At 36.5% G+C, this 26,793-nt stretch overlaps 1 protein-coding gene across 1 annotated transcript in view; it reads left to right on the top strand.

Moving 5' to 3' along the window:
* Positions 1 to 748: 748 nt before the first annotated feature.
* Positions 749 to 26,793, top strand: part of CNTN6 (contactin 6) — a 237,857-nt gene continuing 211,812 nt past the window's right edge. The window contains 2 exon segments of the mRNA XM_060308373.1: positions 749 to 765; positions 6,249 to 6,369. Of these exon segments, the coding sequence (XP_060164356.1) occupies positions 6,284 to 6,369 (86 nt within the window). The 5' untranslated portion in view covers positions 749 to 765; positions 6,249 to 6,283.

The following is a 26,793-nucleotide window of genomic DNA, read 5'->3' as shown; positions in this document are numbered from 1 at the left end:
GGTTGGAAATCTGTTGTAAAATTATTAAGCATCTTCCCTTCTATCTGGCCACAGATTTTTATCATACTGAAATAAAACAGTGGGGCTACCTGAAGAAAATGGATTTGAGATTTTTAATTTATCTAGTGCAGTTAATTAAGTGGTCAATTAAAAACAAAAGGGCAATTAGTGCTGAGCACATTTGTTCTGATGATGAACATGCCATCTGAAAATGGATCTTAATCTCTGCTATGAAATTCTTCAATGTCAAAGCAATGTTGCTATACGTAGAGGAAGAATAAGCCCATTAGGAGTAATGCACTTGCAACAATGATTTCCTTTCATGTTAAAGCAGCACAGTTAATACACATAGAGAGAAGCTGGCAATATTTTAAGTAATATTCCTCCATTGGTCATTATATTACCCTGTATTTACAGTGACCATTAAAGCCAATGAGTAGTTGCTTCTTTTTCCTACTACCAAAGTCAGAAAATCATTTCAGATAATGCAAAAAGGGCAAGAAACAGGTACAATATGTAATAGACCTGAGGATTTTTTTTTTTTTTTTTTTCCTGTACGCGGGCCTCTCACTGCTGCGGCCTCTCCCGTTGCGGAGCACAGGCTCTGGACGCGCAGGCTCAGCGGCCATGGCTCACGGGCCCAGCCGCTCCGCGGCATGCGGGATCCTCCCGGACCGGGGCACGAACCCGCGTCCCCTGCATCGGCAGGCGGACTCTCAACCACTGCGCCACCAGGGAAGCCCGACCTGAGGATTTTTATACACTGTATGTACCGATTAACAAAATTGTCTGTCACCCAAATTGGTATCACATAGATGTATCTACAGACATTAAAGAGCATCAAGTTGAGACAGTTAGACAAGAATAGCTCCCCATGTTTTTCTTCTGTCATTCAATGTGATGTGTTAGGTTATCTTAGGCATTCTCTGTAGCTTGTAAGTGTAGTTATTGAGTACCAAGTAGAATCCTTCATGAGCCCCTTTCAAAGGCTTGTTACAAAACTGTACGTGCACATCCACCCACCGTTTTGTTTAAGCAAATGTTGCTAGTTCTCAGTGCAAAGAGAAGTTGGAAGGTACTTTTGTAAAAGCTAAACAGCACAGATGCATTCCATCTCTCTTTTGGTAGCACCCATTGTCTCCCATGTCTGCTGGGCACACCACAATTTAACCTGGCAACAACCTCCCAGAATTACTCTATTACCTAAAGTCGAGCCAATACTTAACTTCCTAATCATTCCTGGTTTACAAGCATTTGTAGCACATTCATAGACTGACAAATGGTTTTATGGCCAAGAAACAGGTTGAGTGATGGCTTTCTATTTGAAAACAAAATGGGTTATTCTGAACCAAATGAAGGAAACGTTTGTGTTGTGTGGGTTAAGAACAATCAGTCTTAGGTACAAACTCACAGTCACAGCAATCATCTCTAAACTCTTCTCTCCTGTGCCATCTGGGGGGGGGAAGTCAGATGCTGATTGGGGACACGTGGTAAGAAGATATCCTATTAAGGTACGATACAGTCCGAAGCTACTTCAAAATCAAGACCCATTTATTTTTTCTGTTAAACATGCAATTCTTGCTGAGTATGTATGTATACATGGGGTTAGAGAAATAGAGTTCCACATTCCTTTACCTGAAATCTTCACAGCCAAATGTTTTTAGACTTTAGAATATATTAGACCAGAGATCAGCAACAGAACTTCCAGAAGCCCTAAGGTTATAAAGGGCCAGATAGTAAATATTTTCACTTTTGAGGGCCATATGGTCTCTGGCACAACTACTCAACTCTGCGTTTGTAGCACAAAGGTAACCATAGACAGTACATAAATAAATAGGTATGCTGGGTTCCAGTGAAACTTTACTTACAAAAACAGGCAGGAGACTGAATTTGGTCAGAAGACTTCAGTTTGCTGATCCCTACTTTGGTCTTTAGAAAGGCAATGTTCAAATTTACACGTATTTAGACAATACCTTCAGTGGGCTGAACAGCTCTATCATCAACCAACACTTTCTGTTCAACAGCAAAACCTAAATATTCATGCTAAGTTAGATGAAACAGACTAAACAACCTCACATTAATTTGGTACAGATTTTACCACCAAATTAATTTTGCCACTCAACTTACAAGGGTATTTCAACTTTCAGAGATTTAAAAAAAATTGGGGGGGGATTACAAGAAAGAGATTGTGTACCTACACATATTCTTGTGTTGAAGTGTTTGAAATTGTTACTTTTGCACTGAGAAATTCCATGAGAGGAAAAAGAAACACATATGGTCTGGAGGGGACAAGCTTGTCCAGTAATAATAGAACAATAACCTCAGCAGCTGGGTTATGAACCAAGACACCCACTTCTTCAGGCCAAAATGATATTTAAAGATTGCATGGTTTATAAACCTCATCTAAAACAAAGTGCTGGTGATGCATTTTTGAAACTTTTTTAGAGCTTCGGGAAGTTCTTTTAAGTTAAGTTTATATACTGGCCTCCTTTATTTTGCCTCAAGCAATCTTTAGGATTCTAGGAACCTAGAAATAATTCCTGTGGCTATTTTGCGTGTCAGTGCCCAGCATAAATTTTAGCTACTGAATATTTCTATCCCTTTTTCCTGTGAGTAAATAACCAGACTCTTCTTATCTAGATTGTTCTCATTGAGCCAGTGTATTCTCCTTCCTCAGGCAATTTAAACTTTTACAAATGGAACTTTTACAAATGGCAACTGATGCATAAATATTAGCTATTTAGGCTATCTTTATAGAGCATTGCAAAATAAAATATCTCTTGGACTTGGCCCTCATTAGAGGATGTTGATAAGCAATCAGATGATAAAGGGAAAAATGTGCTATGAAGTTAGATACCTGGTTGAATCAAACAATCTTAGATTATCAGAGCTGGAAGAAATCTAAGGGTGATCTCTAGGTCAAACCCTTCCTTTTTCATAGGAGGAAGCTGACAATCATTGTGATTATAAATGAAATACCCAATATTAATAAGCTGGTTAAGAGAAAGACAGTAGTAGAAGCAAAGTCTCTAGATTCCCAGTTTAGTCTTTTTTCTTGATAATACTAGGTTGGTTGGTTGTCAAATACAAACCAGACACTTACTGAATACCTATGAGCTCTACATTACATACCATACCATGTATTAGGAGCAAGCATTACATACAGCTTTATCTTCAAGATAATGTACAACAATGCTGGCAATATAATGGAGTCTTTGATAAATACGAGGCTCAAGGGGTATATATCATGTCAGTTTGCACTGGAGTCTTTAAGAAAAACTTTATATAAATTCAGGCTGAAAAATGAATACACTAGTCAGATGATTTTGTTTGTGAAAGACAAAAAAAATTACAACCCAAACTGGATCGGGCAAAGATTTTGTCTTATTCATTCACATCTGGGAATTCCAGATTTTAAGCATGGCATTTCATAATGTCATGATATCAGCTATGACTACAGGTTCTTTAGATGGAGGAACACAACATAATAACACTCATATATGTGAAACTGGGATATATGAAGCAATACTCTTGTTTCCTACAGATCCAAATGAGAGAAGGGGTATTCACAGAAGTATACCCAGGGACAGGATAATAGCAAGCTGGGACTTATGCATGACAAGTATGTATGGACAGGATAAGAGCAACTAATGTATGGCAAGTGAAGTAGTGTTAGCTAAGTTTCGAGGGCATCCTTGAGATTGAGTATTTTGAATAATTCTGTCAGCCCTAGGAAGAAGGGCCATTCCTGGTTGTTAGGTAACTGGAGGCCTCTGAAAATTGCTTTGTGTGCATTATAACCCAGAAGTGTCAGGGCCTGATAAGGGAAGAAGTTGGGGTGGGAACTCAGCAAACTATCTGCTAAGGGGAGTTGAGAGTTTTTAGCCATGCTTTCAAAATTGGGTCAAGACAGGACTTGCAAAATTTTGTATTACATTGGATCAACAGATTATATCTTAACAACTTAACTGTCTTAATATTATTGACAAATGTCTTGGCTTTGCTGTCACTGGTTTGGCTTAGGCTACATGCCCATCCTTTTACAAAACATTGTAGCCAGGGGAATGAATTCCTGATTGACATAGCCCTGGTCACATCCTCATCCCTGGAGCTAGGAGGTGAAAGAAATCTCACTCTCATTATATGGACTGAGGGTGTGTAGGGAGATGGTTCCTAAAAAAACAAAAACAAAGACAAAAACAAAAAAACACAGAGCTTTTATCAGAAGAAGGGGGAAGAATTGTTTGGTCGGAAGAAATAATGAATGCCCATCAGATAAATTGGTAATTGTAAGTTTTTACTTTTTACTCCACCCCTTCCATTCTCCACATCAGCCAGTGATGTTTGTACAACGTATATTAAATTCAGTCTGTCCTGCTTAAAAATCTTCATTATAATGTGGAAGTACAACATCCATACTCGTCAACATGGCCCACAGTTTAACCTCTTTGTCCTTCTCCAACCTTGTCTCATGCCACTATCCTTCTGAATAGCAAACTGGATCTTTGTCAGGTCTTTGAAAATGCAAACTCAGGCCTGCTTCAGGACCTTGTCACGCTCTCTCCCTTTTGCTTAGACAGCTAGTAGTCTCCTTCTACATCTTACCTATCTTAATCCCTGCTCTCCTATGCTCCCTACCTCATGTACATGTACTCTTTGCCTGGCTAAAGCATACTCATTTTTCAAGCCTCCGTTCAAAAATACTACTTGAACCCCACCTCATAGATCTCATAGATTGCACTTGTTTTCTTCAAAGTATTACCATATTTACCACACCTAACTATTTATCAGTGTGTGTGTGTGTGTGTGTGTGTGTTTGATTTTGCTGTTTTTCTTAAAAGTCTGTGTCTCTTAAAAGATGGCAAGACCTCAAGGGTAGAAATGAAGGGTTTTAGATTCACTACTAACACCAAAGTACCTAATGTCTGGCAGAGAATAAATATAAATAAATAAATATTTCTTGAAAAAATATAAATTAATGAATGGATATAGTGTATAATTTCACTTAAATATAAGGGGTTAAGAGCTTAGAACCTGTGGTGTCAAAGAGAATGCAAAGATGATGTAAGATATGACAGAATTTCTGGTAGGACACTGTCAAATCAGCATAGCATATTGACCTGAATATTGTTTATTTTCTTTTTGATTTTTATTCCTAGATTAAATTTGAAAGCATTTAACTTGGATTTTATAAAGACTTAAAGTTGAATATGGTCCCTGGGGTTTAAGTTGAAGTAACTAGTAACAGAAAGAAATTAAAGATTTTTACAATTTAAAAATATATCAGGAAATGATCAAAAAAAAATTTTTTTTTACTAGACTTACACTTAAAATCCACATGCTTCCAAGAGATATTTGAAGTTGCAAGACAATATATTTACACTAAGTTAAAAGTTTCCAAAGGGTCCTATCATTTGATATAAAATAATTTTTATCAAATGTGACCTACGTGAGTTTATTCTATACTTTTTTGAGATTATGAGCTTTATGAGCTGCTTACTAGATTTCACTTTTGGAGTAAAGGCTGAACAAACACTTTATCTTGATTTCATTTATCACTGGAAAACTTAAATGTCAAAATAAATTAGAGAAAATTGTGATGTGATCACAAAGGAAATGTATGTCTCACACTTGAAAGATAATACTTCCAGAAATTGAGTTCCAGCAGAAATTTTATACCACAATATTAATTTTAGTTCTAGTAACAATAGGAAAATAATGTTTCCCAATGAATATATTCTCAATATATTGAGAATAATACTGATTTAAAAAAACACTTAAAAATCCATGAAATGTATAAAATCACTGTTAATATATATAAGATAGAGTAATATTTTACCTTTTTCCTAATGGTGTAAAATCAAAAATAAAAGTCACCAACAGAATTGCGGGAGTTGATTTAACATGTTTTTAAACCTCTCTAACATTTCAAAAAGAACCAAATTTAAAATTATACTCATGAAAGTTTTAATCCACATAGAATACATTCAATTGAATTGTACTCCAGCCCCTACACTACTACAGCAAATGACATGTATTTCTAAGGTATGAATTGAAATTATGGAAATATGAGCTGAAATTATGGAAATTTACAAACTACACATATATATATAAAGTAGACCTTTAGGTTGCTTTATTTAGGTTAATATTTTAATATCAACTTGAATGAATATGCAACAATTCATACATACTTTACAATATGCATGTTTGTATATTTGTCATTTCATGACATTTTTTTTTTCTTTCAGACTGGAAGATAGACATTTTCCTTCCGGCTGATTGTATGGGAGAAATTTTGACCTCAGAAAGTGGAAATGAGGTTGCTTTGGAAATTGGTAATTCTGCTGACACTCATAAATACTTATGCAGGTAAAGTGTTCTATTACTATGAGTTTTGTTTGATAATCTATTGGCATTTTATTTTTTTCTGCAGGGGAAGCAATTTTCAAATACAAAATACTTATGTTATTTAAATGACTAAAATGATAAAACTTTGAAGGTAATCTCTATGGCTAATATAGAGAGTTTAATCCTTAAAAAATAAATCAAGTGCCATTTTTAAACAGAACTAAGATTATTTCAATTATAAATTGTCACATGAAATTTTTATAGTAAAAAATGTGATTAAGTAATTTTCTTATCAATAAACAATGAAGAATATTTCTTTTTTATTTCCTTTAGAGTGGTCTTTAAAAATTAAAATAGAAATGTATATTTCCCCTCAAATTTAGAATTTGGTATGGATAAAAAAAAAGCTATATTGGTATAGAAGAAAAAGTAATATAGAATTTCACATCAGAAGTAGAATAACTTTAGAAATATTTTTCTTTGCATTTCAATGATATATCCTTTCACTCAACTAAAATATATTAAGTCTGTGTATCAGTTAGCTTTTGCCATGTAATAAACCATCCCACATCTGAATGGATTAAAATAACAAATTACCATGTATTTAGTTAAGTCTGTAGGTTGGCAATTTTAAATGGGATCAACTGAGCTATTCTTTTGATTTTGCCTGAGTACTTTACATCTGTGGTTAGCTACTGGGTCATCTGGGATCTGGCTAGTCTAGGATATTCTCAGCTGAGAACACTGGGCTGTCTCTGCCCTGGGCCAAAGGTTCTTTCATCCTTTGTGAGTCTGGCTTCCTTCACATAGTGCCTGCTCAGAGTTCCAAGAGAAATCAGAAGTATGCAAGTTTTTTTAATGTCAAGGCTTGTTAACTAAAACAATGTCATTTCTGCTGCATTCTTTTAACAATTCCAAGTCACATAATCAGTCCAGATTCAAGAGATATGAAAATATCCTGCATCTCTTGATAGAAAAGCCACAAAGTTGCACTGTAAAGGGGCATGGAAACAGTAAAGGGGATACTAGTAGCTGTATGTGTACATAATCAACCATAGTCTATTAAGAACACAGAATTCTGTTCTGAATTTTCAAGCTTACCTATGTGAGTTGCCACAGAGCATGGATATTGTCCGGGTCATTTGATTGCCAGAGCAGCTCTTCTATTACAACACACTGCTTCCCATCAACTGTGGTAGTGGATACTATTGAAGTTTCCAATGTTCATGACAAAGCCCTAATATATTGGGAGGAACACAGGAACAAACATAGTAACTTACAAGCCAGAAACACAGTAATTGTAAGAGACAAATATTTAATGACAATTCTAAGAAGTGGAAAGATTTCTAATCTTAAAAGCTATGAGAAGGCTAAAATATGCAGAAAACAACTATTAGAATCAGAAAACCATTTAAATAAAAGTATTTTGACTACTAGAGAATCTAGTGGCTAGAAGTGCTACAGCCATATCATGTTTATTCAAAGTTATAACATTATTTTGATTCATGTCACTTCTAACTCTCTGTAACAAAGAATCAGAGTTAAATAACAATATTTTTTTGTAATAGATGAAAAAAGAAGCTGCATCAAGGTGCCCCCAAATTATACATATGTGAATAAAAATTATATTTCTACCCTCAAGTTTCAGCTTCCTGTCAAAATTTAACATTAACATTTTGCCCTTTAAATATCTATATTGAATCAACACAGTATCTCTAGAAGAACTTTTATAGTAAAAAAAATAAATTATCATTTTCAGAGCACATATCAGATCTGAAAAATCCTCCAGTTCTTCTGTTAACTTTTATTTATTGAAACCGTATGTGATTCAACATGTCTTTTTGCTTTATCCTAAAGGGAAAAATAATCATATATCCTTGGTGTACAATTTTCTTGTGAAAGAACAGATTGGATCTTTTTTTGTAAGCCATAGCTATTTAAATAAGATAATCTGAGCTAAACATTGCCCCAGAGGTAAGGATGCTGATAATGATATACACAAGAGAGTATTGCTTTAAATCTGCTTGTTTTTTTTAGAGATTTCATGGTGTGTCTCCCTACTTGCAGATACTATGCTAGTTTAGAAAATTAGATTCTCTAATGATATACTACTCTTTCTATGTGTATATGTAATATCTTCTTTGTTTTTCTAAAACTTGCCTTTGATTCATTCTGAAAGGCCAGCAAATCTTTCACAATTATGTGCTTTTTCCTTCCTATTTTTACGGTTACAGTCTTTTCAAAATGTTAACATTTTAAATCTCTCCACGCTCTAAATTAAAATTTTGCCACCAATCTCTTCTCCTGTTCTTCTTCTTCTTCTTCTTCTTTTTTTTTTAAATTAACTTTACTTCATCTAACTCCTTTACTATGAACATTGGCCTTTAGGCTTTTACCATGAACCATAATCTACCCAGACACACTTTATGGTTCTGGAACATTTTTGAAGTTATGGGTATTTAAAAGTTCTATTGTTCTATTTTAATATTTTTAAAATATTATGAGAAAACCATTTAATTAAGAAACATGATTGCTAATTATATACTTTTTTTTTTTTTTTTTTTTTGTGGTACGCAGGCCTCTAACTGCTGTGGCCTCTCCCGTTGCGGAGCACAGGCTCCGGACACGCAGGCCCAGCAGCCATGGCTCACGGGCCCAGCCGCTCCGCGGCATGTGGGATCCTCCCGGACTGGGGCATGAACCCGTGTCCCCTGCATCGGCAGGCGGACTCTCAACCACTGCACCACCAGGGAAGCCCACTAATTATATACTTTTTAATTATTTCATTAATGTGTGTGGTAGGCTAAATAACTGCCCCCAAGGATATCTAGGACCTAATGTCTGGATCTTGTGACTTTTACATTAAGTAGCAAAATGGATTTTGCAGATGTGACTAAGTTAAAGATATTGAGATGGATAGTTTATCCTGGAATAACTGAGTGGGAAATCACAAACGCCCTTGTAAGAAGGTGGCAAAGGGGGATTTGTCACAGAGCAGAAGGCAATGTGATAAAAGAGGAGAGAGAGATTTGAAGATGCTATGCTGCTGGCCTTAAGTATATAGGAAGGGACCATAAGCCAAGAAATGAGAGAAATGAAGCTCTAGAAGCTTGAAAAGGCAAGGAAACAGATGTTTTCTCTTTTGGAGGGAGTATGGCCCTGTGGATACATTGGTTTTCACCCTGTGAAACCCATTTTGGACTTGGGACTTCCAGAACTGTGAGAAAATAAATGCGTGTTGTTCCAAGCCACCAAGTTGTAATTTTTAGAGAAGCCATAGGAAACTAACGCAATGTGTTTTTTCCTCGCTAACCTTTAAGTGCCAGGAGAGCTGGGACTCTATCTTCCTGGCACTTGGTAGGGATTCCGTAAATACTTGTTGAATGAACTAATGAATGAATTAGATCCAATGCATTGGTCCTATTTGGATTATCATCAAGTAGAAAAGGTTTAGTCACATAATTTCCTCTGAGGAATAATTGTTCCGGTGTATCCCTGTACGACTGCCCCTATGTTATGTTATTATCATAGAATTTTAGAGATGAAACTCTAGTAACATTTGAAAGTTTCGAACTATGTCCTATTTGAAAGTAAATTTCAGGAGAACAGAGATTTCCATCTGTTTTATTCTCTGCTGTTTCTCCATTGCCTAGCATATGGTTTGTAGATATTTATCAAATTAATTAAATAAAGCAATTCCATTCAATTCAACAGATAGTTTTAGTACCTTAGATGTGCCGGGCACTGAGCTAGATATTGACCTTCACCAATAAGAGGGCTATGGTCCCTGTCCTCTTCAGCCTAAAAATGGAAACAAGCAAGTAAGTCAACAATTGCAATAGAGAAGGTACAACTTGCTATTTGAAAAACATAGTAGGGAGCATATAACATGGAAATGTTCTAAGAGGACATCTGGTGTTTTTGTCAACCCTCAATCCATTTCTGCTTCCTCTGATAAAGAATATTTGATTTTTATTGAGAAACCAATCTTTCCTATCAGTCTCTGTAGTTTGAATGAGATTGGTATAACCTCATGATCAGCCAATTGGCATATTCCATCCTCCCTCACCATACTATTTGGTTCAGGATATATTATATCCAAACAAATCCCTGGGCTTTTGCTAAATTAAAATGACAGAAAGACATTGCCTCTGTGCTGTTCTAGTTAGTATAAAGATGTACCAAGGACTGCTATGAAGGAAGAGTTGGCCTGGAAATGAAATTCACACAGAGGCAGAACAATCCAAGGGAAGAAAGGCACAATTTCTTAACTTTATCTTTTGAACTTTAAGCAATATAAACTAATAAGGTGCCCTTTTCCTATTTTAGGCTAATTTCCATTGAAATTCTGTCCCTTGTGATGGAAAGAATCTTGTCTAATACAGGTTAAAAATTGTTTTTAACGTATGTTAGTGAACATTAGTGAAGGAGTTAGATTAGAAATGGAATTCCACTTGAGATAGATATCTACTCCTTGCTGGGAATGAGGAATAGAGAAAATAAAGGAATGGAGAAAAGGCACAATATTTCCTGGAAGGATAAAAAGCATCAAGAGGCTTAATATAGACTCAGAAGGTTGATTTTCAGCCCCCAAATTACTGAACCATCTATGTCTCAGGGTTGGAAAAAACTTAACATTAATGGGGTAATTGGAGACCACATTGATCAATGGAGGAAAACCGACAACTCTGTTTTCTTTTCTTGTAGCCAAGAAAGTTTTCATGAAATACGGGAAGTTTTCATGAAAAAATATTTTATGCTTAAATAAATAGTAAATGAAGTGGCTGGAACAAATCTGTAGGGTATAGCAGAAGCTAAAAAAATCATGTAGGATCAGATTTTGTTGATGTTAGAATGTCACATGCGTAGGAAACCCAAGGTTTACCGATGTGGTTAAGTGTTAAATTTTCCAATGGTGAAAAAAAGGCTCAGAATGTACTATATGTTATTATTCATTTAAGTCTTTCATCTCACTATGATTTTCATATAATATTTGATAAATTATAGACAGATTTCACAATTTAAGTCCAAATCTTTAAAAATTTGATATTTTTTAAAATACTAAATACTTGATTAGTAAGGTAAAAGTAATAATCAGCTAAATCTTGTGCTATATATGTTATGAGTTAGAGATGGCACAAGTTTAGACCCAGAACCTCATAAAAACTCTGCTGTCCTTAAGAGTTGTGTCAATGAAGGTCAAATGGCTGGTATTTTAGACTCAAACCTAATAGGAAATAGCAAACATCACTAGTTATAAGGGATTTAATAATATCATCTTAAGAATTTCTGCCTAATAAATTCTCTTTTAACTTTGTTACTTTAAGAAAATATTACAGCTTAAATGGTAGTTTTTTAAACAACACATTTGGTTCATAAATATATGTGGCTCATTTGTGTGCCATCTGTATTTCTTTTCCTATGGCCAAACACTTTTGTCCGTAACTTGTAAAACTATGACTGAACATCTCTTTGGTTAGTCCTGAAGAAGTACTGCTTATGCAGTATGAGACTCAGTTTTTCCAGAGAGAAACTGAATAATTCAAGGACGTGAACAGGAAGCTAGTCACATTTATTGGCAAAGCAGGATTAAAGGCCTCCTGTAGGCATGTAACTATTGTATTATGTCATCAGGGCCTAATGAGCCACTTTCTCTCACTATATTAATTACTCTTGAGGAACAAACTGAGACTAAAATTATAAGATGTTGTTCCTGCCACTATTTTTATGTAATATCTACCGATAAATGTAGTTATATTATTTTCAAAACTACTCCAGAGTAAATGATTCTTAAAACTTGAATCAATTTGTTTCTAGGGATTATACCAATGAAGAAAAAAAAAAAACTGTTTTGTCAGTGTTTTTGCACAGCATCCCATTTTACAAATGGAGTAGCCTTAACGTGAATCTGGAGAAAATGTACCTTCTTCTAAATACTCACAATCAGGGGTCTGTGATAAGGGGACATTGAAAAGTATGTATGACTGCTTGAATTTTACTCTATTTCAAACATAGTTTCTATTGAACTGAGAACCAGAGTAATTGAACTAGCTGACAAAGAAAGCCACAAGAATGGAAATATGCACTGTGACCAAGATTTCTTCAAAGAAGACGATGTTTCACACAGCAAATCCATGAAAATTGGCAGGTGTAATAAACCTGCTTTACTTAAGGATACCAGAAGCACATAATGGATATTCCTTTGGGTCAGAGTGTGATAAATATTGAGTACATCACAACCCACACTCTGCCTACAGTCTTGTTCAGATTTATTCTTAGCATAATAGCGCCTTTAGGAATGGAACACCAGGCTATATTCTTAAGTCAAGTGACGTCTTTGCAATTTCTACTGGAGATGGGCCAATTAAGAAATGCTGAAAATCCATTTTTATGCAATGCCTACTAATAAAGGTAGCTGTATGATAATCAAATCTTTTTCAAAAGTAATTGATTCTTTAAAAAATTTTTTTAAACATCTTTATTGCAGTATAATTGCTTTCCAATGGTGTGTTAGTTTCTGCTTTATAACAAAGTGAAACAGTTATACATATACATATGTCCCCATATCTCTTCCATCTTGCATCTCCCTCCCTCCCACCCTCCTTATCCCACCCCTCTAGGTGGTCTCAAAGCACCGAGCTGATCTCCCTGTGCTACTCGGCTGCTTCTCACTAGCTATCTATTTTACGTTTGGTAGTGTATATATGTCCATGCCACTCTCTCACTTTGTCCCAGTATTTCCTTCCCCCTCCCCGTATCCTCAAGTCCATTCTCTAGTAGGTCTGCGTCTTTATTCCTGTCTTGCCGCTAGGTTCTTCACAACTTTTTCCTTTCTTTTTTTTTTTTTTTTGGTTCCATATATATGTGTTAGCGTACAGTATTTGTTTTTCTATTTCTGACTTACTTCACTCTGTATGACAGACTTTAGGTCCATCCACCTCACTACAAATAACTCAATTTTGTTTCTTTTTATGGCTGAGTAATATTCCATTGTATATATGTGCCACAGCTTCTTTATCCATTCATCTGTTGATGGACACTTAGTTTGCTTCCATGTGCTGGCTATTGTAAATAGAGCTGCAATGAACATTTTGGTACATGACTCTTTTCGAATTATGGTTTTCTCAGGGTATATGCCCAGTAGTGGGGTTGCTGGGTCGTATGGTAGAGCTATTTTTAGTTTTTTAAGGAACCTCCATACTGTTCTCTATAGTGGCTGTACCATTCCCACCAACAGTGCAAGAGGGTTCCCTTTTCCCCACACCCTCTCCAGCACTTATTGTTGTAGATTTTTTGATGACGGCCATTGTGACCGGTGTGAGAGGATATCTCATTGTAGTTTCGATTTGCATTTCTCTAATGATTAATGATGTTGACATTATTTCATATGTTTGTTGGCAATCTGTATATCTTCTTTGGAGAAATGTCTATTTAGCACTTCTGCCCATTTTTGGATTGGGTTGTTTGCTGTTTGATATTGATCTGCATGAGCTGCTTCTATATTTTGGAGATTAACCCTTTGTTGGTTGCTTCATTTGCAAATATTTTCTCCCACTCTGAGGGTTGTCTTTTTGTCTTGTTTATGGTTTCCATTGTTGTGCAAAAGCTTTGAAGTTTCATTAGGTCCCATTTGTTTATTTTTGTTTTTATTTCCATTTCTCTAGGAGGTGGGTCAAAAAGGATCTTGCTGTGATTTATGTCATAGAGTGTTCCGCCTATGTTTTCCTCTAAGAGTTTGATAGTGTCTGGCCTTACATTTAGCTCTTTAATCCATTTTGAGTTTATTTTTGTGTATGGTGTTAGGGAGTGTTCTAATTTCATTCTTTTACATGTAGCTGTCCAGTTTTCCCAGCACCACTTATTGAAGAGGCTGTCTTTTCTCCACTATAGATTCTTGCCTCCTTTATCAAAGATAAGCTGGCCATATGTGCGTGAGTTTATCTCGGGGCTTTCTATCCTGTTCCATTGATCTATATTGCTGTTTTTCTGCCAGTACCATACTGTCTTGATTACTGTAGCTTTGGAATATACTCTGAAGTCAGGGAACCTGATTCCTCCAGGTCCGTTTTTCTTTCTCAAGAATGCTTTGGGGCTTCCCTGGTGGCACAGTTGTTGAGAATCTGCCTGCTAATGAAGGGGACATGGGTTCAAGCCCTGGTCTGGGAAGATCCCACGTGCCACAGAACAACTAGGCCTGTGAGCCAAACTACTGAGCCTGCATGTCTGGAGCCTGTGCTCTGCAACAACAGAGGCCATGATAGTGAGAGGCCCCCGCTTGCCACAACTAGAGAAAGCCCTTGTACAGAAATGAAGACCCAACACAGCCATAAATAAATAAACAAATAAATAAGCCAAGCATTTGAAGCCCTTTAAAAAAAAAAAAAAAAAAAGAATGCTTTGGCTATTTGGGGTCTTTTGTGTTTCCATACAACTTATGAAATTTTTTGTTCTAGTTCTGTGAAAAATCTCAGTGGTAGCTTGATAGGGATTGCATTGAATCTGTAGATTGCCTGGGGTGGTAGAGACATTTTCACTATGTTGATTCTTCCAATCCAAGAACATGGTATATCTCTCCATTTATTTGTATCATCTTTAATTTCTTTCATCAGTGTCTTATAATTTTCTGCATACAGGTCTTTTGTCTCCTTAGGTGGGTTTATTCCTAGATATTTTATTCGTTGTGTTGCAATGGTAAATGGGAGTGTTTCCTTAATTTCACTTTCAGATTTTTCATCATTAGTGTACAGGAATGCAAGAGGCTTCTGTGCATTACTTTTGTATCCTGCAACTTTACCAAATTCATTGATTAGCTCTAGTAGTTTTCTGGTATCATCTTTAGGATTCTCTATGTATAGTATCATGTCATCTGCAAACAGTGACAGCTTTACTTCGTCTTTTCCGATTTGGATTCCTTTTATTTCTTTTTCTTCTCTGACTGCTGTGGCTAAACATTCCAAGACTATGTTGAATAATAGTGGTGAGAGCGGATAACCTTATCTTGTTCCTGATCTTAGTGGAAATGGTTTCAGTATTTCACCATTAAGGACGATGTTGGCTGTGGGTTTGTTATATATGGCCTTTATTGGGTTGAGGAAAGTTCCCTCTATGTGTACTTTCTGGTGGGTTTTTATCATAAATGGGTGTTGAACATTGTGAAAAGCTTTCTCTGCATCTATTGAGATGATCATATGGTTTTTATCCTTCAATTTGTTAATATGGTGTATCACATTGATTGATTTGCATATATTGAAGAATCCTTGCATTCCTGGGATGAACTCCACTTGATCATGCTGTATGATCCTTTTAATGTGCTGTTGGATTCTGTTTGCTAGTATATTGTTGAGGATTTTTGCATCTATGTTCATCAGTATATTGGCCTGTGGTTTTCTTTGTTACATCTTTGTCTGGTTTTGGTATCAGGGTGATGGTGGCCTCGTAGAATGAGTTTGGGAGTGTTCCTCCCTCTGCTATATTTTGGAAGAGTTTGAGAAGGGTGTTAGCCCTCCTCTAAATGTTAGAACTTGCCTGTGAAGCCATCTGGTCCTGGGCTTTTCTTTGTTGGAAGATTTTAAATCACAGTTTCAATTTCAGTGCTTCTGATTGGTCTGTTCATATTTTCTATTTCTTCGTGGTTCAGTCTCAGAAGGCTGTGCATTTCTAAGAATTTGTCCATTTCTTCCAGGTTGTCCATTTTATTGGCATATCGTTGCTTGTAGTAATCTCTCATGATCCTTTGTATTTCTGCAGTGTCACTTGTTACTTCTCCTTTTTCATTTCTAATTCTATTGATTTGAGTCTTCTCCCTTTTATTCTTGATGAGTCTGGCTAATGGTTTATCAATTTTGTTTATCTTCTCAAAGAACCAGCTATTAGTTTTATTGATCTTTGCTATCGTTTCCTTCATTTCTTTTTCATTTATTTCTGATCTGATCTTTATGATTTCTTTCCTTATGCTAACTTTGGGGGTTTTTTGTTCCTCTTTCTCTAATGCTTCAGGTGCAAGGTTAGGTTGTTTATTTGAGATGTTTCTTGTTTCTTAAGGTAGGATTGCATTGCTAAAACCTTCCCTCTTAGAACTGCTTTTGGTGCATCCCGTAGGTTTTGGGTCATCATGTTTTTATTGTCATTTGTTTATAGGTGTTTTATAATTTCCTCTTTGATTTCTTCAGTGACCTCTTGGTTATTAAGTAGTGTATTATTTAGCCTCCATGTGTTTGTATTTTTTACAGACTTTTTTCCTGTAATTTATATCTAGTCTCATAGCCTTGTGGTCGCAAAAGATACTTTATACGATTTCAATTTTCTTAAGTTTACCAAGACTTGATTTGTGACCCAAGATATGGTCTATCCTGGAGAATGTTCCATGAGCACTTTAGAAGAAAGTGTATTCTGTTGTTTTTGGATGGAATGTCCTATAAATATCAATTAAGTCCATCTTGTTTAATGTATCATTTAAAGCTTGTGCTTCCTTATTTATTTTCATGTTGGATGATCTGTCCATTGATGAAAGTGGGGTGTTAAAGTCCCCTACTATGATTGTGTTACTGTCGGTTTCCCCTTTTATGGCTGTTAGTATTTGTCTTATGTATTGAGTAGCTCCTGTGTTGGGTGCATAAATATTTACAATTGTTATATCTTCTTCTTGGATTGATCCCTTCATCATTATGTAGTGTCCTTCTTTGTCTCTTGTAATAGTCTTTGTTTTAAAGTCTATTTTGTCTGATATGAGAATTGCTATTCCAGCTTTCTTTTGATTTCCATTTGCATGGAATATCTTTTTCAATCCCCTCACTTTCAGTCTGTATGTGTCCCTAGGTCTGAAGTGGGTCTCTTGTGGACAGCATATATATGGGTCTTGTTGCTGTATCCATTCAGCCAGTCTATGTCTTTGGTTGGAGCATTTAATCCATCTACATTTATGGCAATTATCGATATGTATGTTCCTATTACCATTTTCTTAATTGTTTTGGGTTTGTTATTGTAGGTCTTTTCCTTCTCTTGTGTTTCCTGCCTAGAGAAGTTCCTTTAGCATTTGTTGTAAAGCTGGTTTGGTGGTGCTGAATTCTCTTAGCCTTTGGTTGTCTTAAAGATTTTAATTTTCCTGTCGAATCTGAACAAGATCCTTGCTGGGTAATGTAATCTTGGTTGTAGGTTTTTCTCCTTCATCACTTTAAATATGTCCTGCCACTCGCTTCTGGCTTGCAGAGTTTCTGCTAAGAGATCAGCTATTAACCTTATGGGGATTCCCTTGTGTGTTATTTGTTGTTTTTCCCTTGCTGCTTTTAATATTTTTTCTTTGTATTTAATTTTTGATAGTTTGATTAATATGTGTCTTGGCGTGTTTCTCCTTGGATTTATCCTGTATGGGACTCTTTGTGCTTCCTGGAGTTGAGTAACTATTTCCTTTCCCGTATTAGGGAAGTTTTCAACTATAATCTCTTCAAATATTTTCTCAGTCCCTTTCTTTTTCTGTTCTTCTTCTGGGACCCCAATAATTCAAATGTTGGTGCATTTAATGTTGTCCCAGAGGTCTCTGACACTGTCCTCAATTCTTTTCATTCTTCTTTCTTTATTCTGCTCTGCAGTAGTTATTTCCACTATTTTATCTTCCAGGTCACTTACCCGTTCTTCTGGCTCAGTTATTCTGCTATTGATCCCTTCCAGAGAATTTTTAATTTCATTTATTGTGTTGTTCATCACTGTTTGTTTGCTCTTTAGTTCTTCTAGGTCCTTGTTAAACGTTTCTTGTATTTTCTCTATTCTATATCCAAGATTTTGGATCATCTTTAATATCACTATTCTGAATTCTTTTTCAGGTAGACTGCCTATTTCCTCTTCACTTGTTAGGTCTGGCGGGTTTTTCCTTGCTTCTTCATCTGCTGTTTCTCTGTCTTCTCATTTTGCGTAACTTACTGTGTTTGGGGTCTCCTTTTCGCAGGCTGCAGGTTCGTAGTTTCCGTTGGTTTTGGTGTCTGTCCCCAGTGGCTAAAGTTGGTTCAGTGGGTTGTGCAGGCTTCCTGGTGGAGGGGACTAGTGCCTGTGTTCTGGTGGATGAGGCTGGATCTTGTCTTTCTGGTGGGCAGGTCCACGTCTGGTGGTGTGTTTTGGGGTGTCTGTGGCCTTATTATGATTTTAGGCAGCCTCTCTGCTAATGGAAGGGGTTGTGTTCCTGTCTTGCTAGTTGTTTTGCATAGGGTGTCCAAGAGTGTAGCTTGCTGGTCGTTGAGTGGAGCTGGGTCTTGGCGTTGAGATGGAGATCTCTGGGAGATTTTCGCCGTTTAATATTTCGTGGAGCTGGGAGGTCTCTTGTGGACCAGTTTCCTGAACTTGGCTCTCCCACCTGAGAGGCACAGCCCTGACGCCTGGCTGGAGCACCAAGAGCCTGTCATCCACATGGCTTAGAATAAAAGGGAGGGAATAAAAAAAGAAAAAATAAAAGAAGATAAAATAAAATAACATAAAATAAAGTAAAATAAAATAAAGTTATTAAAATAAAAAGTAATTTTAAAAAAATTAATAAAAAGAAAAGAAAAAGATAGCAACCATACCAAAAAACAAATCCACCAATGATAACAAGTGCTAAAAACTATACAAAAAAAAAAAAAAAAAAACAACCAGACAGAGAGAACCTTAGGACAAATGGTAAAAGCAAAGCTATACCTACAAAATCACACACAGAAGCATACACATACACACTCACAAAAAGAAAAAAAATGAAAAAAAAAAATATCGTTGCTCCCAAAGTCCACGTCCTCAATTTGGGATGATTCGGTGTCTATTCAGGTATCCCATAGATGCAGGGTACATCAAGTTGATTGTGGAGATTTAACCCGCTGCTCCTGAGGCTGCTGGGAGAGATTTCCCTTTTATTCTTTGTTCACACAGCTCCTGGGGTTCAGCTTTGGATTTGGCCCCACCTCTGCGTGTAGGTTGCCTGAGGGCGTCTGTTCTTCGCTCAAACAGGATGGGGTTAAAGGAGCAGCTGATTCGAGGGCTCTCGCTCACTCAGGCCGGGGGGAGGGAGGGGTACAGAGTGCGGGGCAAGCCTGCAGCGGCAGAGGCCGGCGTGATGTTGCACCAGCCTGAGGCGTGCGGTGCGTTCTCCCGGGGAAGTTGTCCCTGGATCACGGGACCCTGGCCGTCGCGGGCTGAACAGGCTCCCAGGAGGGGAGGTGTGCATAGTGACCTGTGCGCGCACACAGGCTTCTTGGTGGTGGCAGCAGCAGCCTTAGCGTCTCATGCCTGTCTCTGGTGTCTGTGCTGATAGCCGTGGCTTGCGCCCGTTTCTGGAGCTCCCTTAAGCAGCGCTCTGAATCACCTCTCCTCGTGCACCAGAAAACAGAGAGGCAAGAAAAAGTGTCTGGTCCAGACTTTTTCCCGGACTCCCTCCCGGCCAGCTGTGGTGCACCAGCCCCCTTCAGGCTGTGTTCACGCAGCGAACCCCAGTCCTCTCCCTGGGATCCGACCTCCAAAGCCAGAGCCTCAGCTCCCAGCCCCTGCCCATCCCAGCGGGTGAGCAGACAAGCCACTCGGGCTGGTGAGTGCTGGTTGGCCCCAATCCTCCGTGCAGGAATCTCTCCGCTTTGCCCTCTGCACCCCTGTTGCTGTGCTCTCCTCCGTGGCTCTGAAGCTCCCCCCGCCTCCGCCACCCGCAGTCTCCGCCCATGAAGGGGCTTCCTAGTGTGTGGAAACCTTTCCTCCTTCACAGCTCCCTCCCACTGCTGCAGGTCCCGTCCCTATTCTTTGTCTCTCTCTGGTTTTCCTTTTTTCTTTTGCCCTACCGAGGTACATGGGGAGTTTCTTGCCTTTTGGGAGGTCTGAGGTCTTCTGCCAGCATTCAGTAGGTGTTCTGTAGGAGTTGTTCCACATGTAGATGTATTTCTGATGTATTTGTGGGGAGGAATGTGATCTGTGCCTCTTAGTCTTCAGCCATCTTGAAGCTCCTGCAAAAATAATTGATTCTTAAACCCTAAATGAAATTGCTTTTTAAGAATGATAACAAAATGTAGAAAAAAAAATTGTTTTTTCAGCATTGGAAGGAAATGACTTATGTAGACAAGATATTGTATAGGGAATGTAGACCCCTTAGTAGAAAGGAATGTGAGGAATTGCATTTTTAAACTTAAGTCTTTGAAGAAAAGGGTCAAGGATTCTATGGAAGTGATAACATCAGGTAATTTTTTTTAATTTTAGGGGTACCATAAATAGTTATTCCACAAATTGAAAATAACATGGGAGATTGATAGTTTTTTTTTTTTTCCACTTAAATCTCTCCTCAGATTTAAAATCAAACTTCTTACCATGACACTAGACAATCTGACTTTTGTCAACCCCTTCCATCTCAACTTATACTAAACTCCCCTTTTTCCATTATATTAGAGCCATTATTCTTTCTTAGGCTCCCAGAAATTTCAAAATTGTTCCTTAGGGTGTCTGCAGTTGCTGTTCAGTTGCCCAAAACACTGTTCTCCAAATCTTTCTCCAAATCTTCTCTTTCCATTACACCTACCTCAGATCAATCACCTCCATAGAACGACCTTCCCTTAGAACACTGTGGAGGAAGTCAGCACCTAGTCCCATCACTGGCCCTACTCTCATCAATCGTATTTTACTGTCTTCAGTGCACTTTTTACTGTCTGAAATTAGCTTATTTATTACTTGTCCATTTTCTTTCTACATCTTGTGGAATATAAGCTCTGAGTAGATAAAACTATTTCCAGTCGTATATATGACTGCATCTTTCATGCCTAGAACACTGCCTGATGCATAGTAAGCAATCAATAAATATTTTGAAATAAGTGAATAAATGACTGACGTCTCAAAGTAAGCCCCTATGACTACTTAGGTGTAATCCAATATTCCCAAACACTTTTAGAATTTTATTGGATATTATTAGAATCCACTCTTAGGCATAAGTGTTTTAATCACAACACATAATTTGGTCTCAGATAGGTACTTTTTTGCTTTTAAAACAAATCATGATATACAATGAACACATAAAGCTACCCCTAATTTGTAAAGCTAATACAGTTTGCTCAGACGCACTTGACCTACTCAGGAATAATGTTAGTGTTGTTTGTTCAGGAAGTAGCATATTGAACACACAGCCAATGCTATTTTAATATTATTGTGTAGCAGATGCCCATTGATATTGTGTCATAAATAATATAAACGTTTAAAACCTTTGTGCTGTATTTTACCTCAGGATACATTTTTCATTCCTTTTCCAGTTTGAGGGTCATCTGTCAAGCCAACCCCCCATTACTCTGCCCAAGACTTTTATAGTGGTCTCCTAAGACTTCTCCCTATTTCAAGACATCCTTTACATCCTTTCCAAGACATAGTTTATTGACACAGACTCCTGTGCAGACAAATCATAAAGCACAGCTGATTTTGTCATTACTCTGTGTCAAGACCTTCACAGATCCCATTTCCTATGAAGTTCAAACTGTCTAATCAAGCATTTAAATGCAATTTCCTTCAACAAATATTGAAAGTTTTCTAGTTAATTCAATTCCACCTGTGTCATGAGCCATGTCTTCCCTTACTCTCCTTCATGTATCCTTCATTTAAGTCAGACTGTACTACTAGTACGATCTCTGCAGTTTTTTTTTTTTTATTCCCAAGTCTCTCCTCATATGATTGTTTCCACTTGCATTGTCTTTCTTCAGATCGATTTCCCCCCAACTGAAGGCAAATCCAACCTTTCTCAGCCAAGTTCAAATGTGACCTCCACTCTGAATAATCCTCCAAGGAACCAATAATTTCCCTTTCTCCTTAACTCTTAAGAGGAATTTTATCATTTCCACACACTTTGCTTAAAAGATGTCATTTTTCTCAAATATATACTCATTCTGAGATATATATATATATATATTATTTTGCTCTTGTTGAAAATAAGTTAATAATCATGGAATGTCCAGTTCTAAAGGGAAAAGAAAGACTAACCTTTGATATTTGATTAGTTATATCTTTTACCTAGTGTTTTATAGTTTATAAAGTGTTTTACATGCAGTGTTTCATCTGTGCTTAAAAGTAGGCAGAGGAAGTATTATTCTTTCTTCTATAGATGGAGAAACTGAAATTCAGAGGTACAAGACTCATCAAGGACCATAGGACTAGAAAATAGCAGAGTTTATGAAAAGAATCCAATACTCAGATGAAAATTTTGTTCAGTATTTATTCAAGACTTTGCTTCTCAACATAAATTCAAATTTATGTAACAGTTGGCTTTTTCAGGTTGGTGTTCATTGTGTAAAGAAGCTAGCTTCTGTTCAAACTATAATATGATTTAAAGAGATAGTCACCAAAATTCTATGACCAGAAAATTAAGTAGTAGTTATAAACATATAAACCCAACAAATCTAAATTTATATTATAAAACACACAAAAATCAAAGTTAAGGAAAGTATTAGATAAAATAGACCGGTATAGAATGCCTAACATTTTCTTCCCTCACCATCAATGGTTCATTTTGTACACTCTATAGGTGCAAACCACCTCACTTTGGAGACTACGTATTTTAAATATAAGAAAGGATGTGTCCTAAGTGGAGAGGTTGACAGGGAAAGAGAAAACTATCTGTATTTACAGAAATTCTCCTCAACTCACCAGAATAAAAGAGGAGTTGGAGGTAGAAATGCAGTCACATTTTTAAAACCATTGTTAAGGCAAAAGCAGGTAAAATTGGGAAAAAAAATAGATTTAATGTACCTCCTTTCATTAAAAATACATGCAAACCTTAAGAACACCTTTGCAATCCTACAGATATTGTTTAAAACTGTAGGTATATGTATCAGTTGCCTATAGCTGTCTATATACCTACCCCAAAATTAGTGCTTTAAAACAACAATTCACTATTTTTTTTGTTGTGATTCTGCAGGTTGTCTGGATATTTTCTCTGCTGGTTTCACTTTGTTTGGCTTATGTGGCTTCACTGAATTCGAATCAGAGAAAACTAGAAGGCTGGACAGAGAGAGAGAGAGAGAGAGAGAGAGAGGCTAAACTACCCAGGGCCTCCTAAGTCATGATAGGGAGCTACATTTTGTTCAAAATACCTCCTAATTATATGATTTTTTTGCAACTCTATTATCTTTTATATAACCTTTTTCTTTTTTTTAAGTGAACACATTAGTATATTTTAAACTACTGTGAGTTGACAGATCACTTAAACTATGTGGAAAAATTCTGGTTCTCAAACTTCACACTGGAATCACGTGAGGACCTTTCAGAATACTATGCCAAAGTCCCACCCTTAGCAATTCAGATTTAATCATGCTCAGTTTGGTTATTGAGATTGAGTATGAATATCAGCTCAATGAATTTTCACAAATTGAACCCACCTAATGTAACCAGTACTCAAGTCAGGATGCAGACCTAGGCTGTCATCCTAGAAGACCCACCAATCACAGCTGAGAAAAGGATAACCACTATCTGACTTCTAATCACATAGATTAGGTTTACATTTTATATGTAAATTATATGTAATACAAAATATCTATATCATATATGTATATTAATAATTTATTAAGCCAGGGATGTGCAGGAAGTGACTTGTGGCAGCTCTTGAGAGCTGAGTGCTACTTTCAGGAATTTTGTAAGCAAGTTATTAAACACAGCCATTATTCAAAGTTAAATTATGTCATCTTAAAAGTAAAATAATTATATTAAAAAGTAATAAATATTCAAAACTCACTACTTCCTAATTGCTTTACTACATTTTATTATTATTTATGGTCTTGAAGTGGTTTATATGTATACTACCTGTATGGTGGAAATACTGTATCATGAAGAACTACTGTATCTCTCTTCCTAAATCCTCATTCATGGTGATGTCATGTTAGCTTGAAATCAGCCACAGGAGTATTTATACCATAGAAAGTGGCAAATGCTACAAATCAGGGCTTGATTGAGTGCTGATGCTGAAAGAGTTTTCAGTAATGAAATAATTTGTAAAAGGGTGAGAAATTGTTTAAGATTATATAACATATCAGATTTAATGACAATAACCTGGAATAGACTTAGTGGATTGGAACGCAACTCCAACTGTCAAGTCATTGTTGAATTGAAACAAGTGATTAGCTAGGAGTATATGCATTCAGTAAAACTTAACAGAAGCCTTCTGTGAGAATAAATTGACTTTATGGAATTTATAACAAAGTATTGTATATTTTATTATTATATTGAAATTGCTAACATTCATTGTATTAATATTATTGATAATAAACATATATATACATACATGCGCACACATATATAGGTATACAAACACATATATATGTGTACACAAACTTTTTTTCAGAGAGGTGGTTGTTAAACATCTGCTAGTGTGCTGCTTCATTTAACCATTATAAAAATTTTTAGCCTTTTTATTAGTGGAAGTATATCATGTTTATAGATTTATTAGAGACCCAGATCATGGTGACCTTAGGAATATATACAATATATCCAGAATATATATATATATATATATATATATATTAATCAATATATTAAATATCAACTTTCTACAGAGAGGGAGAGAGTTGATATTATAATTGTTTTTGTTTCTTTTAGCATTAATTTAGATTTTGATATTTTGTTTACTCTACAGAATTAGTGCTAATTTCAGGAACAAAGATAATAGATTTTGACTCTGTTAAAAAAAAACTCAATCTGAAAATATACCTATTAGGTTACCAGAAAAACAGATGAAGAGAGTTTCTTTCCCTCCCTGTAATTAAAAAAATTCAAACTTGCATTTCCTAAAACTTGCAGCTAACAATAGGTGTTGTCTGCTCACTTTGCCAGAAACTCACAATGAAGAAATCTGGTATATACAGAATTCAATCAACATTCGAATAAAGAACAAACTCTCCCTGAATGCTCTGACCACCTTTATAATCAGTTTTCAACCCTGAGCCCGGGAAACAATGTCAATTTATTTCAAAAAAGAGCAGGAAGCTTTGTTTATTTTAGTTTGTGTGGTTTACCTATATTTGCATGCATGGAAATTAATAGAAAGCACTTATATCAAAGAACACAGAAGTGCTACATTTGTGATAAGAGCTTTACAGAGCCACAATAGTACAGCTGGAAAGGGGAGAGGTGCAACCTCTACACAGAAGTCTTATTCAAAATCACCAATAATTGAAGGAAGAGTGTTTTCTGGGAGCAAATTATCAAAATCTACTGGGTGGTCACAGCATCTCTTAGTAACTGTCAATTGTCCTTTTACTTTGTACTCTTTATGTAGCAATGCTAAACTGAATCGAAGGCCACGGGTATAATTTAGTATACCTAAATTCATGGCGATACACTTATCTTGCTTACCCAGACTCAGAGTCTCTCTTAAGTAGAAGTTGACAATTTGCCAAATGATTTGTTGTTGTGTGATAAAATATTTGTGGAAGCTGGATCATGCTTTGTGTTTGAGAACACATTTCCAGAGTCCAAAGCATGTGAGGATTGATGATGCTGATGGGCTGTTCAGAGAACTGGTTCCAGAAAAATCATCTTCTATTCAACTGCCAGGTTTTTCTGTTTACTTCCTGGCTGGACATTCTGCCCCTTTGCACCTGCCCATTGCCTATATTTTTACTACATCAAAATCACTCCAAATGAGGGTGTAGGAATAGAAAAGAAATGAGATGCTGAAGAAAAATGAGACCAGGGACAATAACCTATGCCTGGGGACTAGCCTCTCAGCTTATTTCTGATTTGGCCCTTGAAAATATTAGAGTTTATAATCTCTGTACCAGCAGACCTTTCCAGCCCTGATATTCAATGATTTTAAGATGAAAAGTATTACACAATTTTACTATTTTTTTGACATATCAAGCAACGACAGCATCACTTCTTTTAGCTAAAGGGCACTTGGGAACACATCTCTGAATTGTATTTATCCATCTTATGCTATAGAGTGAATTGCTCTGTGCTGTTCTTTCATCAAACATTTTCTGATTGTTATTTTGAAATTATTTTCAAGAGCATCACTGATGGAATTTAGTCACAGATGGGTAATGGTTTTTAAACTCTACTGTTGTTGTCAAGTTGTTGAATGCTACAATTCCATGGCTAAGGTTGTGCTATACCCAAGTTCCAGCTTTGAAAGCTCATTGATTAGCCTGCCTGTCTGTCAGTGTGGTCAAATTGGTTAATTCAATGAGACACTCAGACACTCCAGACAAACTATTAATGTAAAGAGATAGCGTGAAACACATGTTTAGCAGCTGATGTGTTAAGAAGGTAAACATTTTGCCAATATATAGTCGTTGAATTCTTGCTTATTTTCATTAGAAAACTGAGTGATGATCAGGGGAAATCTGAATCCAGAGATAAGAAGGACCAACAAACTTGGCTTAGCTAAAACTAAATTTCCCAAATTTCCTTTCCCTTTATGGTCTGGGTTGGAGTTGATTAAAAAGGAAATTGAGTGAAATTCGGAAGGTGGAAACGACAAGTTTC

The sequence above is a fragment of the Globicephala melas genome, chromosome 11 (assembly GCF_963455315.2).
Source record: "Globicephala melas chromosome 11, mGloMel1.2, whole genome shotgun sequence".
NCBI classification, from domain to species: domain Eukaryota; kingdom Metazoa; phylum Chordata; class Mammalia; order Artiodactyla; family Delphinidae; genus Globicephala; species Globicephala melas.
Note: the sequence above shows the minus strand (reverse complement) of the source record. Positions and strands in the feature narration are given on the sequence as shown.